Raw genomic sequence first — 18,151 nt, 5'->3', positions numbered from 1 at the left:
GGGCCATGATCTTATTGGCACCAGGGAGAGATGGTGGGATGGCTCCTATGACTGGAGTGTTGGGATCGAAGGATACAAGCTCTTTAGGAAGGACAGGCAGGGGAGATGTCGCCCTCTAGGTCAGTGACCAGCTGGAGTGCATGGAGCTCTGCCTGGGGATGGATGAGGAGCTGATGGAGTACTGAAGGTACATGAGTCCACGGGACCTGATGAGATGCATCCACGGGTCCTGAGGGAACTGGCAGATGAAGTGGCTAAGCCACTATCCACCACATGTGAGAAGCTGTGGCAGCCCAGTAAAGCTCCCTGGAGCTTTCCTGACTGGAAAAGGAGAAATGTAATTCCCATTTTTAAAACTGGAATTACGGAACACCCTGGAAACTACAGGCCAGTCAGTCTCACCTCTGTGCCCAGCAAGATCATGGAGCAGATCCTCCTGGAAACTATGCTGAGGCACATGGAAAATAAGAAGGTGACTGGTGACAGCCAGCATGGCTTCACTAAGGACAAATTGTGCCTGACAAATGTGGTAGCCTTCTACAACCGTGTTACAGCACTGGTGGATGAGGGAAGAGTAACTGACATCATCTACCTGGACTTGTGCAAAGCATCTGACACTGTCCCACATGACATCCTTGTCTTTAAACTGGAGAGACATGGATTTGATGGGTGCAACACTCCATGGATAAGGAATCAGCTGGATCACTCAAAGCGCTGCAGTCAATGGCTTGATGTCTAAGTGAAGGCCAGTGACAAGTGGTGTTCCTCAGGGTTCCATACTGGGACTGGAAGTGTTTTACATCTTTGTCAGCCATATGGACACTGGGCTTGAGTGCAACCTCAGCAAGTTTGCTGATGACGCCAAGCTGTGTGGTGGTGTTGACATGCTGGAGGGAAGGGATGCCATTCAGAGGGGCCTTAACAGGCTTGAGATTTGGGCCCGTGCAAACCTCATGAAGTTCAACAAGGCCAACTGCAAGGTTCTACACATGGGCCAGAGCAATCCCAAGGATAAACAGAGGACGGGCAGAGAACGGCTTGAGAGCAGGCTTCAGGAGAAAGCCTTGGGGTGCTGTTGTACGAGAAGGTCAACATGAGCCAACAATGTGTGCCTGCAGCCCAGAAAGCCAACTGTATCCTGGGCTGCATCAAAAGAAGCATGACCAGCAGGTTAAGGGAGGAAATTCTCCCCCTCTACTCCACTCTTGTGAGACACCACCTGGAGTACTGTGTTCAGCTCTGGGGTCCCCAGCATAAGAAGGACATGGACCTGTTGGTGTGAGTCCAGAGGAGGACCACAAAGATGACCAGAGGGCTGGAGCACCTCTCCTGTGAAGTCAGGTTGAGTGAGTTGAGAGTGTTCAGCCTGGAGAAAAGAAGGGTCCGGGGGCACCTTATAGCAGCCTTCCAGTACCTACAGAGACTGACAAAGCTGGAGAGTCACTTTTCACAAGGGCAGGTAGTGACAGGACAAGGGGGGAAACTACTGAAAGAGAGTAGATTCAGATTAGGTATTATGAAGAAATTTTTTACTGTGAGGGTGGTGAGGCGCTGGCACAGGCTGCCCAGAGCAGCCGTGGATGCCCCATCCCTGGCAGCGTCCAAGGCCAGGCTGGATGGGGCTTGGAGCAACCTGGTCTAGTGGCAGGTGTCCCTGCCCATGGCGGGGGGTGGGAGCTGGGTGAGTTTTACAGTACCTTGCAACCCAATCCATTCTATGATTCTACAACACCAAATTTAAGCAAACTCACAGATTTGAAACTAAATAATATCCCATTAAGACATCTATAGAAGAGAAATTAAATGTTACTTGAACTATGAAGACAATCATGTCTTTCCCTACCACAGAAGTCCCTATTTTTTTTTTTTTTTAAATCATAAAGCTACCAAGGAAAAAAAAAAAAACCAACAACCAAACATCACAATTCCTAGTAGAAGCTAAGAGATCAAATTGTATTAAGAAAAGCATATTGAAACAAAGACTTCAGCAACTTGACAAAAAATAAAATACTAGGTTATCTTTACAGAGAATACTGGTAAAAATGCAAACTCTTAAAAGACTGATCATAAAACTTTGAACGACGCTGGTACTGTACATGGACATAGTCTTACACAACAGTTGTAAGCCTTTTCATTCACATGTTTTTTTATAATAATCAGGTGTACCTGACATTAAAAGTTTTGTTTTGGTTTTAAAGTATTCTCAGTCTAAACATTAGATTTGAAACTGTTAAAAGCATACTCAGTTATTAGCCGCTAGGATAAAGTTATTAAAACTTCAAAAAAGCAATTCTATTTTACCCTTTGGTAACAGACAAAAAGAATATTTTGCATTTATTAAAGAAAATGGACAGCTCATTTTGCATTCCTAATCTTTACATTCAGAAGCACAAAATCATTTCTCATGAATGTTGTTCTTTGTAGCCTTCCTACACTGAAAAGCAACACTTTTCAAAAGCTGCTTTGAATGAATAGTTAAAATAAAGGGTAATGTCTGCTTGTAAGAGTAGGTTAACTTACGATCAAAGCAGCAAGCGTTCATTTTTTGTCCATCATTCTCACTCAGATTAAGAAACCGCATAAAAAGAATTATTTTGAAGTTTTCCTATTTCACCATGATCAAACAAGGTCATCTATACAGAGATTAGCATACCCAGTATGCTAGTAAAATAGCACATCTGATAAGTAGCCTTTAGAAATAACTGCAGCAAGAAGGACAAAGAAACTGTAACCAAATTGTCTTTGGCAAAAAGCTTCCTTTAATGAAAGCTACAGAAATACTTACTTCAGCCCCCCCCCACACACACACTTAATATCAGACTATACTGTTGCCAAGATAAGCAAACAGGAAAATAAATAAATAAATACGAATCAGGCATTGTTGCATTCAGGCAGAATGAAATCTTAAAAGCAGCAGGCAAGTCCTCCTCCTCCTCCACTTCCTATTCTTACTGCCTCCATCGTGGTGTATTCCAAGTTATTTTGTAGGCTGTGTTTGATGAGGAGGTTTTATTTGCATTGGCCAAGTACTGACCACAGCCCTGAGCACTACTGAAAAGACAAATACCACTTTGCAAATAAAATTGGACCTCTTAACCTCCCAAGGGTGGTGATTTCACTTTCCCCAAAATTGTGAAATATATGGGGTTTATTCCATGTCCCAAGATACTTAGCAAGATTAAATTACATTCAAGGCAATGCAAATTTTTTCTTCTTTAACACAGAGAATTATTTACTTTGGGAGTATGCAGATTAAGTATACTCGCCAAAGAAAAACATGTAATTCAGTACTTTTAACATCTATTTTTCAGTTTTCAGTTCCATTTTACTTCTTGACACGATGCATAAGTACACAGAACATGAAAGTCGAACTGGTAGAGGACAATCATTGAAATCAATGTTACTGATCTCCACATGCATTCATAGTTTTATAGATATACAACACGATAAATGTATTCCATTATTATTTTTTGCTACAACTCCACTGTAATACGAAAAACATATTTATCATTCCTAGGTAGGTTCCATACAAAATACTTGATATATTCTACCCTCTCCCTTATGGAATGCTTTGGAGCTTTTTACAATTATTCTCAACAGCCAAGTCCACAGATGTATTTTTCTTGGAAATACACTAAGTTGTTTGTTCCAAGACCAGCAACATAGGCCCTACATGAAACAAAAAAAAAAAAAAAAAAAAAAAAAAAAAAAGTTGGATGTACTTATTTTACAAAACAACCAACAGCTCAAAATTTTGCCTTCAAGTTGTAAGCAATGTTTGCTCTAGGCAATATTCACTGTCTCAAGACAGGGAGAGTGTGTGTGCATGGACAAGCATAATAAAAGCTCCTTGATTCTGTGTCATAATTATGTTGTGCTACATGGGCATTCTGCAGAGTATTAACATCAAGACAAGCTTAAAACCAAAACCCAAAATTCCTTAAAAATGAGCATGGTAGCTGTGATGTAAAGAGAGCGGTTTTCTTCATGTTCAGCATTTTCCAATCTCAAAATCAAGTCCCGTGTTTTTACCTGAGATCTTTCCCTGATGGGAAGTCCTCTTCTTGGAGAGTCATATAAAAAGACAGTAGAATAGGGTTTGGAACACCTTATATTTTCATTACTTGTTCAGTTCTTTATTCACACCTCAAATCATTCCATAGAAACCTAGTCTTGCAGTTTGGAGTATAGCATTTCTTTAGTTTGCTATGTCATATGTTTAATGTCTTCCCACCTCTCTCCTTACCATGAAATGAAACTGAAAGGTAACAAGTACAACACACGCATTTTCTCAATGTACAATCACATGAAAACAGCCGCCGAAAAGACAGTATTAACAATTTAGCAAGACACAAAATAGGGTAAGATGTTTTCACAGGCAAGAATAGCGATGGTTTTAATGATTAATATTACTTATGGCAAAGATCTGAAACCAGTCTGTAATTAGTACCTAGCAAATGGCTTCCCTGGAGAGAAGCTATTCCACATTCGCTTGCAGTCCCTACTCTCTCCTTTCTTGTATGCAGCCAAACGGGAATACAGCTACCAGCATGTTCAGTCTTAATTCTATTTCTCATACTAGCTCTTATCTACTAAACGTGATCAAACAGATACATGTGAAATTGTCACTATAACACTCAGAATTAACACATACAGTTAGTATTCAGCTTGATGTTTTTACGCAAGGACTTGTTTGACCAGGTATGTTACAACCCCTCAACTAAATCACAATAAGAAGACCCCATTGCTATGTCAGCAGAATATTTTCAGGTGGACCTTTATAAGCTGGTTGAAGAATGACTGGTGATTTAAACTTGATCTGGTACAATACTAGCATATGTTTTGCAGAATACTACAATGAAAATCTAGTTAACTTCAGAACACTTAGAGACCATTGGAAAATGCTTTTATTAGTAACACACTATAAATATTTTCAAAGACTATTAAATGAATGCAAGTGTGTCTTTCAGTAGACAGAAATCTGGAATTGAAGTAGTTCTACAGGAGGAAACCTATATAGATTTTCCTTTCTAAGTGCAATAATTTTGCTGCCAAAAAAAAAAAAAAAAGAAAAGAAAAAAGAAAAAGTGAAGGCTAAATGGGAAGAGCTCTGAACTCCACGCACACTTCTCCAGGCATCAAACCAAACAAGAGGAAGTGGTTACAATAAACCCATCCACAAAAAGGGATTGAGTCATCCCTTCCATTGGCACTTTAGTGAACAAGTTTGGGGGTCTGTTTTTTGTTCTTTTAAGGACTACCCACAGTTACTACAGAAGTTACTCATTTTGTGTCTCCAACAAAAAGATTTGACTGGAAACTTAGGTTATGTTCAGCTACATAAAAAGTAAAAGGTATATTAAGCAACACTAAGCATGCTGCTGCAACAGAGAAAGTCTTCTGGTTTACCAAAAATATTTTAAATCATTTTAACATGGAACTAAATATGTACAAAACCATAAGAAGTTGATTAAGATAAATCATCACCAGTTGCCTTTTTAAAGGCTGAAACAATTCACATCCTCTGTTCTTTAAACTATGTTTCCATGGTATGAAAGTTAGTATCAATAGTGGTACCCACTGAGCAACACTTCTTATACTTTAATTAAATAACAGCTAACTGCAAATTTTTGCTGCATTTCTGTGTTTGTTTATTTTGCCTTGGCTCTTCCTGGACTTTATTTCTTGTGTATTTTCCTACTGAAAAGCTGGCAGTTATTTATTTGGTATATCTGTTACACACAAGACTAATACTATCTTGTGCTTAATCTAAAATAGCTCAGTTATAAGTTTCATTTTATTTCCTCAGACATATTTTTAAAAGGCGTATTTCTTACTTCAAGCAAAAGTGTGTGTTTTTTAAACAAATCATTTACATCTTTTAACTGTGTTCTCCTACCACACAGTTAGTAATTAAAACTCTTACTGAAACCATTTTAGTTACCCGAGGAAGCGGAACTTTTAGTAGTCACTTTTTTCCACCAATCACTCCTCCCACCAGTAAGCTTTAGGAGAGCTGGAGATTTCACAGATACAAACCTTCTAAACATTTTGGGAGAATAGAGGGCTGAGCAGAACAAGTTCAATAGAAAAAGTCCATCACCCCACTGGCAGAAACACTGTGCTACAAGTTTGACAGTTCCCAGCTCCTCCCAGCCTGCTGGCGGACCTGTGCTCACACGGCTCCTCTGTGCTCTGCTTCTGCAGGTTATTTCCCCAACAGAATATCGATGGTTCCCAACCAAGCGGGCAAGAGAGAGCACATGTGCATGTTGAGGTTCAGCACAGTTTGGGACACAGAACAATTCCCTGAGAAACCAGGCTACTTGGTCTCCTGCATTTGTTTTTCTCTCCATTTTATCTTAACAGGATTGCTTAACTTTGAATTAAAAGCACAGTGCTTTCCTAATGTTGCCAGAAATTTGGAAGTGATTTTTTCCCTTTAGCCTTGGAGGTACATGTGCTATTGCACGTTAGAGGGAGGGGGACAGAACACAGAAACATATTTCCTGTACTTGGTCCACAAGATGAACAGGCTGATGGTCATCCCATCCAGGCACACAAGCATTTTCAACAGAATGAGCGTGTTCTCACGGTATTGCGAGAATAAACACACACACATCATAACAGCTTAAACAGAAGATGTTTCAATAATAGAGGTCCATCCACATCAGCCAATGCATCCATAAAAGTCAAGCTCTAGAGCTAGGAACAACTGCTCTAAAATATACCAGTGACTACAGATCTGCAACCTTCTGCAGATAGAAAGACAGTTGACATTTAAAAGAATACTGAATAAACATGACAGAACGATTCTCCTTCATTATTTGTGTTTTAACTCTGAGTAGTAAAAAACCCTCTACACATAATGTAGCTCTAAAGACGTTATTCCCAGTTTCTCCTAAAGTTCAACGTGATTTTCAGATGTTTTTGCAAATTTGGTTCAGAGAGAAAGAAAACATATTTTATGTTCAAATCCTCCACAATTTTTAATATCTGAAAAGGTGATAAAATTCCAGTGTATACATTATATTCAGAATTTATAATGAGACAGGAGCACCCTCTGCCCAAGTTTTACTGGCTGAACTGGAGAAGTTAGCAGCTTAATTAAATGTAAAAAGCTAAATATAGGAACAGTTTACTGGGCAGCTGTATGTGATGTGAATTTATACTGTGGCACCGCTTCCTCATTAGCAGCTCCTGTATACACACGTCCACTGCAGCAAATCTCAAGTATGCTACTTGGTGTGAACTGCCTTGTGTTCCTGGCACATGCCACACAGTAGGAGTTACTATGGAAATTTAACACATACAAAGCTAATATATAGACTACCCTGTCATAAATTGCTTGCATGTCCAGAACTTCACTGTATTGACTATTTTTCAACCTTAGTGTTGAAGACTCAACTGGCAGGCAAATGAGCAGTTTTAACCCTTATCATATAAATGCTGAACTGAAGAAGTTGTGGTTCCACATTGGCCAAATTGAGTCTCGCTGCTGTCAGGATCCCAGCCCTCTAGGCCCTGTCCCAGTTGCCAAGTGTCACAGCTTCTCCCCTTGCCCTGGCCGCAGGACTTGCATGGCTCTGCAGCTGAGCTCAGCTATTGCAGCACGTTCCACTAGTGACAGACTAACCCTTGCACTCTTCTCCCCTCCCACAAACAAATGAATGGTTCCCCGACGGTACGCACAGCAATCTAGCACCAAAGCAAAAGGAGCGGGGCTGTGTGGCTAGGGGTGGGAGAACAGGGAAGGGCAGGGCAGGACCAGGACAGCCAGCAGTCAGTTCTGCTCAGGCTCCTACGAGAGCACGGGTCACTTACACCAAATCCACCTAAGTCTTGCAGGACTACTTCTATTTAGACAGGTCTATAGTAACCATAAGAAGCATTAATAATTAATCAAATTTAAGTTAGTTTTTTATATTTCTCCATTAAAAAATAAAACTATACACTTTTTAAAAAGTTTTGGTGCGTATTTTTCCCCCACTTGCCTCAACCTTTTCTTTAATGCACCACAATCCAATGATCAAATCTTTAGTCTCCCACCTCATGATACACTAATGCAGTCATCCTTCTAAATCTGCCTTAGATCAGTGACCCCAAGTGTGAACAAGTACCTTGAAAAGAAAGAAAGGAAGCATTCCTATGCAAGTAGCTATACAAATAAAACAATACACAGACATCTTTGCATAGAAATTTTTGAAGGCAATGGCATTGCCCGCTAAAAAGCACAATATATAAAAATAGAAAGGCATAATGCTTTTCTTGGTTTTGGAATGAAAGCGCACCAAGGGAAAGACCCACAAAGTCTGAGAACTCAAGGATCTTAATCTGGTAAACGTAGTCTTCTCCCAAAGCACTCCTTGAAGTAATTTTATGAATTGCACTAAAAATAACAGTATGTTTGTGTATTTTTTTTTTTTTTTACTAAATCAAAGGTTTCAATTTGCTTCAACTGGGCAAGGAATGACTCGTGACTTCCTAGTTCACTGTCATGTCCTGGTATTGATGCTTCAACTCTTCTTTTTTTATTTTGCTGCTACTTTACAAAAGTCTATACTAGGTGCTACAGGCTGCCCAGACAATACAAAAATGAAAATTAATTCACCTTATCAGACATTTAAGTAAATAACTGAAATGGTTACTGTGTAAGGCACATAAAATATGTAAACAGAATGGCAGACCATGAAGGCAACATTAGAAGCTCTAGCAGAAAAAATCTTCTTGCTTCTTAACAAACTAGAGCTCAGGGCATGATGAATAAAAACTTCAAAACATTTCTACTATGTGCAGGTACTGACATGTGATTCAAACATCAGGAACTGAGGCTGTTGAATATAGTTCTTAGTTCTGTCACAAACACTGACCTCAAAGCAAGTAACCAGGCAGCACTTTGAAACGATCAATCCACCTGCAGGGATAATCCTGCAAGAGAACCATTATCAGTTTGCCCTAAAGGAGGAAGTTGACTGTTGCTATTTGCACTTTCAGCAGTGTTGCCCCCTGAACATGTTATCTTCATCTGCTGCAGTTAGTGATACAGTATGCTCAAAGACAATGCAATGAGGCCACAAAAATGGAAAAGAGCAAGGGTGTGTGTTCATTTAAGAAAAGCCAGATAAATATATACATGCAGTATGTAAGACAATTATATGTGATTTGTAAGTTGCAAATACTGAAGAAATGTTTGTTCCAGGAAAAAAGAGAAAGACACTACTACTGGACAATGCCAAGCAATAAAGTTCCCATAGCAAGTTAAAGAATATAATGCAATAGCATTATATTGGGCCCTGCACTATTGTGTAAAAAGAGACCCTGCCATACACAGCAGTCATCGGCAGTACTTGAGGATTCACTGACTTCACCAAGACCTGGGGCAGACAGACAACTTATCCATTCTCAAGGAAGTCAAAAACAATTTTTTGAATGAGAAAAAGAGCCAACGAAACAGAAAATAAACTCCGTCATGGCAAACAACAATTAATGGAAGCAACAATACATTTTTTGCGATGGCAATCTTGTTTCAAATATTGTCATTGCTAAACTGTAAAAAAACATAACACCAAACTCAACGAAAACAAGTTCGTGACATCTCTGGACTTTCAAGTGACTGGCTCAAGCCATGCTCAAACTTAAGTTCACCCTGGCATTTTTTTTGCATATTTTTTGATTGCTCATTCTTGGGTGGGTTTTTTTTGAAATATTTATTCTACTGACTATATCCAGCTACTAATTTTCACTAATTCCACTTCTGCGCCAGCAACATTACCTTTCTCGCTGTTGTCCAACTAGGCAGAAAACTAAAGAGAACAAAGCCATGCAGTATCATACACGTAAAAGGAAGAAAAAAATAAAAAGTAGAAAAAAAATCAGCATGTTTATCAGAAGTTTCTCTGCAGCTCCCCATAAGAGGGTGGACACAATTCCCTAAATCAGGAATCTGTTTTCAGCAGATGAAAAGCAGTCTAATGCTTCCATTCTTCAGACTGGCATTTCAGGCCTTTATAGATTTACACGTCTTTTTGATATGCTGCATAAGATAAGATTTGTAGGATTGATATTGGACATGCAATTGCACCTCTCAGAAGAGCACTCAGCAAGAAAATTACATACAGGTTTCTTTGCAATATATTAGGACCGCAACTGGTCTAAAAAATAGATCACAAGGTATATTTAGAAGCTGATGGATTAAGATTTGATTAATTAAAAATATGGTACAGAATTTGTGATCCAAGTGGTAATAGTTAAAACTGAAACTTTTTTTTTTTTTTTTTTTTTTTTTTACAAACAGGCATGATTTATGACGGACTTGGAACTAATTAATTTCCCTAAGGTTGCTAAAGATTCAAGTTAGTATAGATTTTGTCAAAATAAAGGCACTACCCCATTAACTCCTGTATGGCCCAATAAAATAATTAGCGTGATGCTTAAAGGACTACTAGAGTATGATGACTGAATTGAGCAGCAATTAGAAGAAAAACAGCTTTTGAACAGTATCTTTTATTATGTTTATCAGCAAGAACTGTAAAACAAACACAAAGTGAGCAGAGGGCAATATCACCTCTAACATGAAGATACTGTAGCAGCTCCATAACTCTCAGATCAACCAGTTGCAATCATTCTTCAAAACTCTCTGCTAGTTCGAAAGCTAAAAAAAAAAAATGTTCTGGATTCTCAGTGGTTCCTCAACGGCTCTCTGAATAATATCTGCTTACAATTAAAAAAAGATTTATAATGGTCAGTTTTACAGTCAACCTAAAGCTAAAATTTAAGCTGTGCTTTTGACTTGTGAATTATCTCAACAAGCAGAATTACCAGAATGGTCTGACCCTCATATGAAACGACTATCCCCTTTAAAAACCAAGTACAATAAAAAGAAAACAATGATCCCTTAAAGAAATGGTAAATGGATGAGCAGAAGTGAAACCTTCACTGACCTCTTTTTAGTAATTACAAATTTGTAGTATCAAAAATATGTAGGAGATCAAGATTTCAATTATTAAATTAAGCTGGCTGGTATACAGCTGAAAATGTGTAAGAAACAAAGGCTGAAAAATATAGAAGGCCATTTTTATTGAACTGCCTGTTCAAGACATAGCAGAAGAAATACAGATCAAGTGGAAGGAACAATTCTTAATGGAAACTACACCTGGTCTCAAAAGTTCCGAGCAGAAAATAGATGGAGACCAGCAATGCCTTAGCAGAAAATACCATATATGCTTGCACCTTTCTTATCTCTCCCTTGGCACAAGGTTATAGCTATTCTTGGAGAAAAGATGCTGGGTTTGAGTCAGACCAAAGGCCCATCTACGTGGCCATTCTTACATTTTTAGGAAAATTTCATTATAAAATTAGGTAGAATGATTCCTGTCATCAAGGTTCCTGCAATGATACAGTTCTACAGGACTAAACAATCAGTTAAGTAATGGGGGGCAGAGGGGGAGAAGGCAAGATTAATGAAAGCAAGAAAAATATACATTCATGAGAAAACAGAAAAGATACCATGACATTTCAACTTCCTGCATTCTTCTTCCTAATCTTGAAATGTAATCCACAATGAGAAGACAAGTAAGAGATAACTGAAAAGACTTTGGTTTTAAACACCGAGCAGAATGCATATTTAGACAGGCAAATATTTGCAATTCAATAGAAAGATCATCAACAAAATTATTTAAGCATGTAATTTTGAGGGAAAAGTCATAAGTACATTTGATTTAATGTATTCAGTGTATTGCTACTTTCAGACCATAATGGTTAGCTAATGGATTGATCAAAAATTCTTTACACTACCACAGCTGAAGCCTAACAAAATACCCCGTGCACAAAGAAACAACTTGGAAACACCAGGGAGGGGCACAACTTCTGTTGTTATTGCTCTGAAAAGCTCAATAATTGCAATCTTTGTGGGAAGAAATGAGAAGGAACAGAATCAGAATCTCATTTTGAATGAGGTACAAAATGGGATGCGATCTGACAGAGATCATACAGACTTTAGACAATTCAGCTATTTGTCAAGGAAGATACTCTCTTAATTTTGTGGGAAAGATCAGAATATAAAACATTTCAGTTACAAGAATGGGAACAAGTAAACAGAGGCCTCTATTACAAAAATGCCAATCCTTGCAATAAACACAGCAGAACAAACCAAAGAAGCCAGACTTCACCAGGGCTGCAGTTGTTGAACCTAAATCAGATCACCAGGCCCATCAGTGGATGACAGAGCTCTAAAAAGCACCTAGCTAAGGAGGAGTCTATTTTTCAGTAACAATATCTAAGTGAGAGAAGAAGCAAAGTTGACACATATGTTGGGCTCACATGGAAAAAATTATCATGTTTTATTCAGTGTTCTATTCAGGGGATGAAAAAAAGAGAAGACGCTTCATTATCTCTGTTTTGAATGGATAAAAACAATTTCTCTAAATGTATGCCAAATAGCACTTTTCTACAATTCACAAAAATCACACACTTCAAAACTAGTAAGTAGGCAAGAAAACACTATGAAAATATTTGAAAACTTCCAGCCCTGAATTCTGTGAAAGAGAAGATAATAATATTAGCTTGGCACAAAAATCCTGCTTTCCTTGTACAAAGGCCACACCACTTCACAACTGCTTCTCCTCCCTCTTTTCCTATCTACTTTGCAGAGAGACATTTTTTTCATCCAGAGAGATTCTCTGAACATTTAGTCTGTGGCTGTGGACACATTACATATCCAGGACAGTAAGAACAAACCCAGTATCTTAATTATTTTGTTTTCTTTGATTTATACATAACCCACAACCTTTATGACTGCGACATTCTACACTGGCACAGGAGACAGCCAGATAGGACAGCAGAAAAGACCAAATGTGTCTTTGCTACCGGAAAAGGGAATATTCCCTTCTTCCAGGCTTGAGACTGCTGTCCTCATTCTGTGTACTTGCTCTGGCACTCATCTGACCACACAATAAGTTAATTCAATTTGCTGAGCCAAAGGAGGAGGGGGTGGTGGTAGAAATCAAGCTAAACAAAAAGAAAAGGAATAGTTTTCTGCTAGGTTAGTCGAGTGAATTAAACTTCGCATGTACTTAGGAAAGTACCAGAGCCACTGTGACAGAGCAGTACAGCCATGCTGTACCAAAAACGGAGGATAGTGAGGAACTGGAACTACTCCACGCAGATGCATTAATAAAGAGACTGAGTAGCAATTCTCATGTAACATTCACCTACTCCCAGACTTACTTCCGATCCATAAGAGCCTGTACGACACACTTTAGTGATGCAGCATTCAGTACTTCCCCAAACACGGTTTTCCCTCTCTGAAATCTAATTATGTCAGCATTCTACTAAAACATCTCTGTGGGTTTTCTTTTGAACTTTTAGGGCAAGGTGCTTTTGACATAACATGTGGAAAAAAATACATATATTAATTTAAAATATATGTGGTATTTTTGAAGGTCAAACAAAATTTTAATTAAAAAAGTCATTCTAACTGTAAATGCACCTGTAAAATAAAAATGGCCTCCCAGCTTTTTGTGGTAGAGTTGGAGAAACTAAACTACAACAGCAAACCAAGTATATACAGTTTATTTAAATATTTTTAAGCATGTGTAACTGTACAACAGACAGATACACAAAGCTGTTTAAACAAGTAGTTTGTACTCTCTTCCCACCCTAATTTGCATGCGTTATGTTACAGTTTGAGTCATGTGACCACATACTATTTTTCCGCAGGACATCTGCTTCATTCAGCACACTGGATGGACTCTAATCCAGGGAAACGTTTGCATTGTGCACTGAAGGAAGCTGCTCTTCGTAGACCAGCCCATTTAGAAAATGCATAGATACACAATGATCAATATTAGAACGGAAGCAATGCAGGCACTGGGTAGGAGCATTATAAACCTAATAGACAATAAAAGACCCCCCACAGGCGCACTTAGCACAGTGAAGTTGTGTACCTCAGAAAAGATGTATGTATCAAACCCTAGCTCCCAGCTGGCAAATCTGAAGCTCCATCCCCCAGTAACAAAGAACTTCCTCTTCTCAGATTTCAAGCAGGCTTTTGGTCACAATCGTATCAATTTTTACTACATTATGTAGCATGTCCTTTAAAGATGAGAAGTGCATGCTATCTACAACCTCACAAGTGCTAGAAGCAGATAGGAGAATTTCTGCAAGTAAATTCTGCTGTCTGCATAGATTCAATGCCTGACATTCCTGTTCAAAATCTTCTAAATGAAAACAAGAATTTCACAGATATTCTTGGCTTTCTAGCTAAAGCAAAAGAAACCCACATCTGTTTTACCTCAGTTCTATTCTGCCTGCAAAGCTAAGAAATGCAGTACTAATTGTCTTTCTGACCACAATGGCAATTGTCTTTCTAGGAGACTCAAGGAGATACTGTGGTATCAATATACATTAAATACCCTTTTTTTTTTTTTTTTCTGTTTGCAAGAACTGGAAATGGTACTCCAAAATCAATTTCTGCAGGTGCTCGTGGCTCCGGTTCCATTCCAGTCATTCAAGGAAGCTTCCTAGCTCCCACCTACAAGTGAACACAAGACTCTTCCAGTTTATTTTCATAACCTGGTTCTTTTTCTGGCTTGTGTGTTATCACCAGAATTGTTAAAAAATTCTGCCTGCCAAGTCTGTTACAGCTGATGAAACACAATATAGCAAGAACCCATTCTTCTTTGCAAAAATCACAACAGATCTGGGAAGCAGTCACCTGTCAAAAAAAATATGTGGTCCCATGATAAAAGTAAGTTTGGTAACAACTTTTATGCCAGAATGTTTCTGTATAAAAGAATTAAAGGAAACATTTTGATCTGATCTATTACAAATAGCTTTCAGATTCTTGAGATTTTGACAAAATTCCATGTATTCTCAGCTACACTATTCTACCTGTTCAGCCAGCCTTTCTGACCACCTTCAGAGAAAAAAAAAAGTTTTAAAAAAAACAAACAAGGACAAAAAAATTACGTGAAAGTGACAAGAACTGACAAAGTGTTTAAATAAAATAATAAGCAAAGAGTGAGCGGAGATTCTTTCTGGTATTTATGTTTAACTTTTTTCCCCATTTAATGAAATGTAATGTTGAGGAGCTTCCATAATAAGAGAGTTCGGCTCCAGTAAGACGGACTCCTCAGCATCTGGACATAGAAGTGATTCCCAGAGGAGATTAATCATAGGAAATCACAGCATATTTAATCATGTCTTAGTTGAGTTTACAAAAACTGTCCTGTCCCACATATGGTTTTACACTGGCAATCCCAGAGCCAAGAACACTCTCACAATGTCTTGAATGGCATTCCAAAGGAGGAAAGATAATAAAGCCTGTTCTAGCACTGCAATGATCCTTCCAAAGCAGTTGAATATTTTATGAGTACCTTTGCTTTCACAAGGAAGAAAATAATTTCCTCAAAGTGCAGATCAGTGGATGCCATTTGCATGCTCTTGTCATAAAAACACAATTCTCGATTATCTTCAACTCGTCAGCACAGCATCTACAGTTTTCTTTTTTTTTTTTTTTTTCCTCCCATGAAGCCGTCAGAACAGATGGGCTAATTGTCAGCTCATTTTAAAAATGCCGAAAATAACGCCCCAAACGCTGACAACCGGGGCGCATCATCCGCACCGCTCCTGTCACCGGAGGGCTGCCCCGGGCCGGTGCCCACACGAGACGGCACCCAACGGGCCAGCGCGCGCTTCGCCCACCGCCCGCGCGACGGGGGCAACGCGCAAGCCCCGCCCGAGGGCGCCCCGGGCTGCGGCGGGAAGGCGGCCTAAAGCGCGCGCCGCCCCGCCCCTCCCGCCTGCCGCTGAGGAGAGCCCTCCGCCGCCCGCCTCGACGCCAGCTTCCTCTGCTGCAACACGCTTTCTGCTCGAAAAATCGCCATCGGATTTTTTTTTTTTTTTCTCCTCTTGGTTGTTGTTGGCTCGGTAACCCGTTCGTTTCCAACGCCAGAAAGACAAAGTGGGCCCCGGCACTGCTTCTCGCCACCAAGGAACAAAAAGCATTATTTGATGTTTTCCCTGGGAAAAGCTTCAAGAAAGAAAAGCTCACGCCTTCAGGAGAATATTTTTGAATGCTGAAGATCCGCCTCGCTGGGTGAAAATACGCAATACAAGAAAATGCAAAACCAACAGATTTCCTCCATCATCCTCCTCAGAAGACATTACTTTAAGGGGACGAGGGAAACACCTCGTCTCAAACGAACGCTATCACTGGTTTTGAAATCTGGAGAAACACACCGCCCTCAGCCCCGGGGCAATTTGTGAAACGGGAGCAACCGAAAATTGAAAATAATAAAAAAAACCATTAAACCTCTGGAAATGCACGCTCGAGTCACGCAAACGCGCGGGAGGGGAGGGCAGGCTGCGAAGCCCCGCTGCCCGCGGCCGGGTGGGTGTGCCGGCGGCGGCGTCCCCGGCTGGGCGCCCATCGGGCGGCAAGGGGCAAAGGGGCAGGGAGAGGCGGGCAGCGGGGTCCCGCAGCGCCGGCCACCGCCGGCCGCAGCGCCCCGCGGCTGGCCTGGCCGCGCTTACAAGGGGAAAGGAAGGCGGGGGCGCGGAGCTGCCTCCGGACCCAGCGGGAACGGGGGAGGGGGATGTGCCCAGACCGCGCTACCGCCCCCTCCGCCGACTGCAGCCCCCGTCGCGCGGCGCCAGGTCCCGGTGGGCGAGGGCCTGACACAATAGGCACTGGGCGGATGGCGGGGCGGACAACCGGCGCGACCCCGGCCCCTCTCCCCGTCACGGCTCCCGCCCGACCCGCGCCCGGGGCGGCAGCATCCTCTCACTCACCCACCCCTTCCAGGAGGTTCGCGCGCCGAGCAGGGGCCGTCCCTAGCAGCGCCGCCGGTGCTCACTGCGCCGGCATCCCGGCGGGGCGGGGGCGGGGCGCTCCAGTCGGTGTCCCTCTGGCAACGGCTCCAACGTTATTCCCTGCACATAGCGGCTAACGGGCAGAGCGGGGCACGGCGCTGCGCAGGCGCCGCCCGAGCTCACACAATGCGGGGGGGGGCGTGCGCAGGCCGAGCGGCGGAGGGGCCGGGTGCGCCTGCGCCAGCTGCAGACAATAGCCACCTCCGCTCCCACCGCCGCGCATGCGCCGGAGGCCGCGGCGGCAACACTGCTTCTAGCTCCTACCCCCCCTCCTCCGCCATGACCGGACCTGCGCTACACCCAGCCGCTGCGGCCCGGAGGACGTAGGCGGAAGAGCTGTGCCCTGCGCAGGCGCGCCTGCAGCCGCAACCCACAACAAAGGGGAAAGCAGAGGCTGCCAGCTTCCCCCTCCCGCCGGCGGCTTGCGGGGAGGCGGCCGGCCGGTGGGGACTCCACCTCCCAGGGTGCGCAGCGCGGCGCGCTGCATGCTGGGACTTGTGGTTTGGCGGGCGGCAGCCCCGCACGGCGCGCGGCCGGGAGGCGGGTCCCGAGCGCCGCCGCGCGCAGCTGTGGCGGGTAGCGACGGGCAGCGCTGAGGGGAGCTCCACCGGGGCGGCGGAACGGGGGGATCTACCGCTACCCGGCAGCGCTCGCCGCTGTCCCGGGAACCGGCGGCGCCCTCATGCGGGCGCCCCGGGGGGAGCCCGCCCTGGAAGAGCCCCTGGAGCGGTACCAGAGGCGGCTCCGAGGTGAGCGGGCAGAGCGGCGCGGGGTGAGGGCGGGCAGCGTCCCCCGCCGGCCGGTTCTGCTGCCGGGCTCCGCTGTGCCCGGCTGTCCCCAAGCCGGCTGAGCGGCGGCGGGCAGCGTGCGCGCCCGTTGGCGCTGCTGGGGCCGGGGAAACCCGGGGGGCTGTCCCGTCCCGCCGCGCCGCGGGGCGGCCGGGCTGAGGTCACGCTGGCTCTGGTCCTTCCCGCAGCCGGTGCCGTTAATGTGACCGCACGAAGCTGTCTGATCAAAACTTGGCTCTGATGAGGCCGCTGCCTCTTTCGGTGGGGTTTTCTTCGGTTCTGTAAGGGTTTTAGCTGCTGTTGCCACATCCCATTCTAGGCATGGTAAAGAAGGGGGTGCAAATTGATTCTAACGAGACTGGTTACTTCCCATGTCAGAAACTGTTTACATACTTGCCACCTACCTACTCAAGAAGCATTAGGTATAGCCTGACAGAGAGCACCTAAATCTTTCAGCTGCAACACCTGGGCTTTACCAACCTTTACAGTGT

At 42.6% G+C, this 18,151-nt stretch overlaps 2 protein-coding genes across 12 annotated transcripts in view; one reads left to right on the top strand and one right to left on the bottom strand.

Moving 5' to 3' along the window:
* The window catches only part of CEP170 (centrosomal protein 170), a 102,543-nt gene extending 85,564 nt beyond the window's left edge, over window positions 1-16,979 (bottom strand). For 2 of the 8 annotated variants that reach the window (XM_027789101.2, XM_027789104.2), the window contains exon 1: window positions 16,792-16,978. The gene's annotated coding sequence lies outside the window, so the exon portion shown is untranslated. Of the gene's footprint in view, window positions 1-16,791 lie in introns of all 8 variants that reach the window. The other 6 variants (XM_027789106.2, XM_027789102.2, XM_027789103.2 and 3 more) reach the window with 6 other exon arrangements.
* Window positions 16,980-17,419: 440 nt separating this feature from the next.
* SDCCAG8 (SHH signaling and ciliogenesis regulator SDCCAG8) overlaps window positions 17,420-18,151 on the top strand; it is a 116,347-nt gene continuing 115,615 nt past the window's right edge. For all 4 annotated transcript variants that reach the window (XM_055810978.1, XM_055810977.1, XM_055810981.1 and 1 more), the window contains exon 1: window positions 17,420-17,621. In XM_055810978.1, the coding sequence (XP_055666953.1) occupies window positions 17,555-17,621 (67 nt within the window). In that variant the 5' untranslated portion in view covers window positions 17,420-17,554. The remainder of the gene's footprint in view (window positions 17,622-18,151) is intronic.

The sequence above is a fragment of the Falco peregrinus genome, chromosome 7 (genome assembly GCF_023634155.1).
Source record: "Falco peregrinus isolate bFalPer1 chromosome 7, bFalPer1.pri, whole genome shotgun sequence".
Lineage (NCBI taxonomy): Eukaryota > Metazoa > Chordata > Aves > Falconiformes > Falconidae > Falco > Falco peregrinus.
Note: the sequence above shows the minus strand (reverse complement) of the source record. Positions and strands in the feature narration are given on the sequence as shown.